The 5099-nt window shown below is 49.1% G+C and overlaps 1 protein-coding gene across 1 annotated transcript; it reads right to left on the bottom strand.

Moving 5' to 3' along the window:
• Positions 1–245: 245 nt before the first annotated feature.
• On the bottom strand, positions 246–4335 carry LOC149395017 (Double Clp-N motif-containing P-loop nucleoside triphosphate hydrolases superfamily protein). The gene is made up of 3 exons (XM_089614884.1): positions 2553–4335; positions 2199–2478; positions 246–2108 (listed from the first exon to the last, which is right to left on the bottom strand). The coding sequence occupies exons 1-3, from the start codon at positions 3632–3634 to the stop codon at positions 630–632; spliced, it is 2841 nt and encodes a 946-aa protein (XP_089471010.1). The 5' UTR covers positions 3635–4335; the 3' UTR covers positions 246–629.
• Between the last annotated feature and the right edge of the window lie 764 nt (positions 4336–5099).

Consider the following 5099-nt stretch of genomic DNA (forward strand, 5'->3'; position numbering starts at 1 on the left):
AAATTTAGCGAATTTTGTGTCACATTTTTCTTCGGTAAATTATTTCACATCCTTTCATTTATTGCTAAAGTCAGATTAGTCTTTTTTTTTCTTTACTTAACCGTCGATATCAAAGCCCATGTGACAAAGTTTTTTATTTAGAGTCGATGTGTCAGCAGATATACACGGATCAAATTTTAAACATGCCACGTCTGGTCGATAAGGTGATTCCGTCATTTGCGCAAAACTCAAACGAAGTACAAAACTAACAAAAGAATGATTGAGAAATGCCTCATCTTATTATTATTATTATTAAATCACTGTTACCACGTAAATATATCGAGTATCGACCACTAGTAGACACTTTTAAGCTTTTGCATGAAGAAATTAATTAATAATCTAAATACAACTTAAAAGGTAATAAAAATAATATAAAGAAGGCTTTAGAGACTTTGGAGAGGTTTCGCCAATCTGTCAAAACTTCAAAAAGCGTCTCTCATTTTCCACTGCCCAACGGTTTCTTTTTTTCTTTTCTTTAATTACTCTCTTAGCATCATCCAAAATGTACTTTTTTTTACTACCCGCCAAATAGCTGACTGTATTTACACTTCTAACCCAAAACAAGGTGACGAAATTACCACTCTACCCCTTCAAGGCGCAACAACCCTGACGCTGCTGGGAAGCCAATTCTCGCGCTCGGACTCACCGTCGGATTCGAGCCGAACGATCACCGGCTCATCCCCGGATAAGCTCGACTTGAGCTGCCTGAATCCGGGGACGAGGACAGTCTCGGTAAATTCCTCTAAGCTCGATTTCCCGAGCCAGAGTCCGCTCAGGATCTTCTCGAGGGCGTCCTCGTCCATCTCCAAGGTGACCCCTTTTTCCCCGACCACGCTCGCGAATCGATTCGAAACCGTGCTCGCGATCCCGTCTCGTAGAGCGACCGTCTCGGCGGGCTTGAACACGATCGTGTCGTCCACGGCCGCGAGAATCTCCCTCGGCGGCGGCGCCGGCGGCCCGAAATCGTCCTCATGTTCGATCGAGCTCGAGTTGTTGGACCCGAAATCGTCGAAATCGGCCGCGGCGGCCTCGTTGAGGTCGAACCGTCGCCGCTTCGCCAGGGTCTTAACCGCGAGCCTGAGCTGCCACGGCCGAGCCGCGAGCCTCCCGAGCCGCTCTTCGTCGACCGGCTCGCCTTTCGACGACCTCAGATTCTCGGGGAGCCAGTCCGCGGTGAGGACGAAAACGACGTTCCCGAGGCTGACCTCTCGGCCGTGGGAGTCTCCGAGCCGGCCGCGTTCCATGGCCCGCTTCACGCTCGCTCTGACGATCGCATCGGCTTCGGAAACGTCTTCCAAGACGATAACGGAAAACGGGTTCCTCCGAACGGCCTCGACGATCTTGTCCACGACGGTCTTTCCTCGGACCCCCGTCGAATCGTTCTCGTTCCCGTTCTCGTTCTTGTTCTCTCCCCGCCTCGACCCGAGGGAGATCACCGCCGGGCTCGACCCCGAGACGAGGTCCGCCAGAGCCGAGGCCATCTTCCTCTTCCCGACCCGGTCCGGCCCGAGGAAGAGAACCCACATATCCCCGCCTTTCGAGGCTCTTTTCCGGCCGCCGGAGCTCGGGTCGAGCCGGCACTCCGTCATCGTCGCGGCCACGCTCACCGCCGCCTCCGGCTGCCACCACACCTTCTCCGCCAGCCCCTTCGAAAGCCTCTTGAACGAGTCCGCGTCAAGCTTCGACGCCACCTTCGGGGCTTCCGACGAGATCGAACCGATCAAGTCCTTGATCCGACTCTGCTCCTCCGCGCCGTTCTGACCGAGGACGAGCTCCGTCCTCACCGGGCTCACCGGAGGAGCCGGGCTCGAGTTCGAGTTCGCGTTCATCTGCAAAGTGACTCCGAGGCTTTTGTTCATCTGGAGTTTCGGTTGGAACGGTTGACGGGCGAGAAGAGCCGGGTTGTACAAGCCCGGCAGCGAAACCGTCCTCGGGGTCGGAGTCATCCTATCGGACCCGAAGTTATGAGGTTGATGGAAGCTCGGGTGAAGCTGCAAGCAAGTGTCGCTCCACTTCTTCTGCAACTCTCGAGTCTTCTGCTTCAACGCCATTTCTTGACCCATCGTACTCTACAGAAAACCAAAATTCACCAAACAATGTCATTGACTATTTTGAAAAGAAATGAAAAAAAAAAAAAAAAAAAAAAAAAAGTCATTGACCTGTTGTTGGTGGTCGCCGGATTTGGCGTTCTGTAACCAGAGAGGAAGAGGCGGGCGGTTTCCCTCGGGCTTGACGAGGGTCTCGGGTTCATTGGAGACGTGTTTCGCGAGCTCTTGTTCGTAGCCGTGCGAGCAAACCGGGCAACAGCTAGCGGTTCTCGAAGGATCGGAATTCTCCGACAGACCAGGCCTTCTCGGCAGACCGAGCTTGGCCGGCGCGTAGCCCTTCAACGGAGACAGCGATTCCACCGAGCTGCTCAGAATCCCATTCGTCCCCAGCCTAAAACCGATTCAATACAAAAAAGATAAAGACAATGAATCAAACACATGGTGGGCAACTTTCAGATTAAGTACCTGGGGAACAATCCGGGGACCGGAGCTCTGGCGGCGATCGGAACCGCCTGCAGATCCCAATCATTCTCCATGGAAGGATGGTAAACTTGGCACCTCAAGTAAGTCTCGCACGTGGCGGTTCCGATGAACCAAAGCCTTCCATCGCCGCCGCCAAATCTCGCCAAAAGCTTTCCGACCTCAGCCACGGCCTCCTGGCCCGGCTGCTCCACCAGAAACTTCAAATCTCCCAAATTCAGAACCACCGCTGCTCCGCCGGAGTTCCCGATCCGAGCCTCCACCGCTGACACAGCCTCCGTCAAATCCTTCTCCAGATGAATGACCTCGGCGCGATTCAGAGCATCGCCGTCGCCTAATTCCCCGGCCTCGATCCTCCTGAGGACCTCCCTCACGACGGCTTCGGGCTCGGAATCTCCGACGAGGACCGGGTTCCTCTTCTTCCCCCGGGAGAGAATCTCCACCACTCTCTTCACCTCGTCCCCCTTGGTCTGCCCTCCGCCGAGCCTCGGGTTCAGGTAGAGCCCGGGGCGGAATCCGATCCCGACGGAGGGAGGCGCGGCGGTGGGGGTTGCCGGAGCTCCGGCGAGCGTCTGCTCGATGGTGGCTTTGACGGCGGGGCTGGAGAAGCTGGCTTCTCGCATGACGCGGCTGACGCTGGGATCGTCGAGGATGGAGATGATGAGCTGCTCGAGCTCGACCTTGACGGCGAGGAGGGGCTGTTGCTGCTGCTCCGGGCAGCCGCGGCGCTGGTGGGCCTGGGCGCGCTTCAGCGCCGCCATGAGCGCGTTCGAGATCGGAGGATCGGCGGACGATGACGTGGCGGCGGCGGAGGTGGGGAGTCTCTCGAGCGCGACGCTGAAGCAGAGCTCGAGGGCTCGGCACTGGAGCGGGTGGGAGGAGTTCGGGTGGGACTTTATGCAGGCCTGCCGGAGGAACCCCGTCGGCGACGCCAGCAGAGTCGCCGCCACGTGGAGAGGCGTCGTCTGGCCGTGGTTCCGACGCGCCGCCTCGGCGATCGAGTGGTTCAGCACGCTCGCCGCCTCCGCGGTCAGTGTCTGCTGGATCGTGCTCAGCCCAGCTCTCATCTCCCTTTTTTTCCTGATTCAATTCTCGGAATCGCTCTCTTTTGAAATAATCAATTCAATTCATATGCTTTTTTGTTTAGCTCTGCTTGGAAGAGCTATTTTGTTTATTTGTATGGGAGAGCAGAAGAGAACAAAAAAAGGGATTAAATGCTATGAATGTGCGGAAAATTCAGAGGACTCTCTCTCTCTCTCTCTCTCTCTCTCTCTCTCTGGCTTTGTAGTTGGGCTTCGAGTGTATGTGAACGATGTCGAATTATTAACAAATTGCGGTTTTTTGGATGGAAAAGGAAAAATGAAAAAGGTTAGAGTTTGATTGTGTGGCCAAGAAATGACTCTCGTCTACATGGACTGAAGAAAACTAAATGAGAGAAAGTAACAGCTAGTGAAAAACAAAGCTGGGTCTCGCAAAAGATCTGTTTATCTCCTTTCTAAAGACTTCTCTCTCTCTCTCTCTCTCTCTCTCTCTCTCTCTCTCTCTCTCTCTCAGGTGTGTGTGCGCGTAATTGAGTAGAAACATTCAACGCGAAAAGGAAACATCAGATCTCCTTCTTCTTCAACACCAACAACAAAATAAGAACCTCCCATTTATGAATCTCATTTTCTCTCTCTCTCACATCTCATCACCACCTTCTTTGTCTCTCTGAGCCTTATCTAGGACTAGGACTCCTTTATGTATTGAATGAGCTCAAAACTATCCAACTGTGAAAAAAAAAAAAAAGTATATGGGTAATGGGCATCATAAATATCTATTTTTTATATTGCTAAGCTTTACTCTTTGCTTGAAATAATAGTATAATACACAATATGCTTATAATAATATTTCCACTAAACATCACTAGCGATTTCATATTGAATTCATGAATAAATTATGTCCACATTTTGTTACTATTATATATTTATATGGACAATATTCTTACTAATCGATTTTGAATTAACACATTTAATGTCTTTCCACGTTTTAGTTATTCCATGTAGAAGAATAAATAATTATTTGTAACATTAATTAAAAAAATATAAAATTTGACTATCCTCGATTAAAATTATAGTTCAAATATTCAAATATTGAAGAAATAGTTCAACCATTGCATAAATTTCCACCTATAACGCAGGCGTCTCACTTTATGATATTTTCTTAATTTTTTAATAATTCGGTTAAAATTTTAATCCAAGGTGTTTAAATGAGCTATATGCATATAACTCCTATTATTTACCAACATTTTTACAAAAATTTGTTGTAATTAGCTATTTTGTTGTTTCCTTCTAAGATTTTAGCCAAATTTCATTTATTAAAAAATGGTGGGCTATTTTTTATAATAAAATAAAACTTAGTCTACTTTTTAAAACGAGGATGGGTTATTGAGTTACTGACTTAATTAGCCCACATTTTTATCTAATTCATTTACTTCTATTACTTTTTAAAAATCTGATAATTAAATAAGCATGAAAATTAATCAAATAGAAAGAA

Source organism: Urtica dioica, chromosome 5, assembly GCF_054948205.1.
Source record: "Urtica dioica subsp. dioica isolate 48M chromosome 5, U.dioica_male_clone48M_v1_H2, whole genome shotgun sequence".
NCBI lineage: Eukaryota > Viridiplantae > Streptophyta > Magnoliopsida > Rosales > Urticaceae > Urtica > Urtica dioica.

What these genes read in the sequence shown, in the direction of transcription:
- LOC149395017 (XM_089614884.1), bottom strand. Translation starts at nt 3,634, where the DNA reads ATGAGAGCTGGGCTGAGCACGATCCAGCAGACACTGACCGCGGAGGCG. An exon ending in GTCCCCGGATTGTTCCCCAG is followed by an intron (nt 2,479 to 2,552) that starts GTACTTAATCTG and finishes AATCGGTTTTAG; the next exon opens with GCTGGGGACGAATGGGATTC. An exon ending in CCGGCGACCACCAACAACAG is followed by an intron (nt 2,109 to 2,198) that starts GTCAATGACTTT and finishes GGTTTTCTGTAG; the next exon opens with AGTACGATGGGTCAAGAAAT.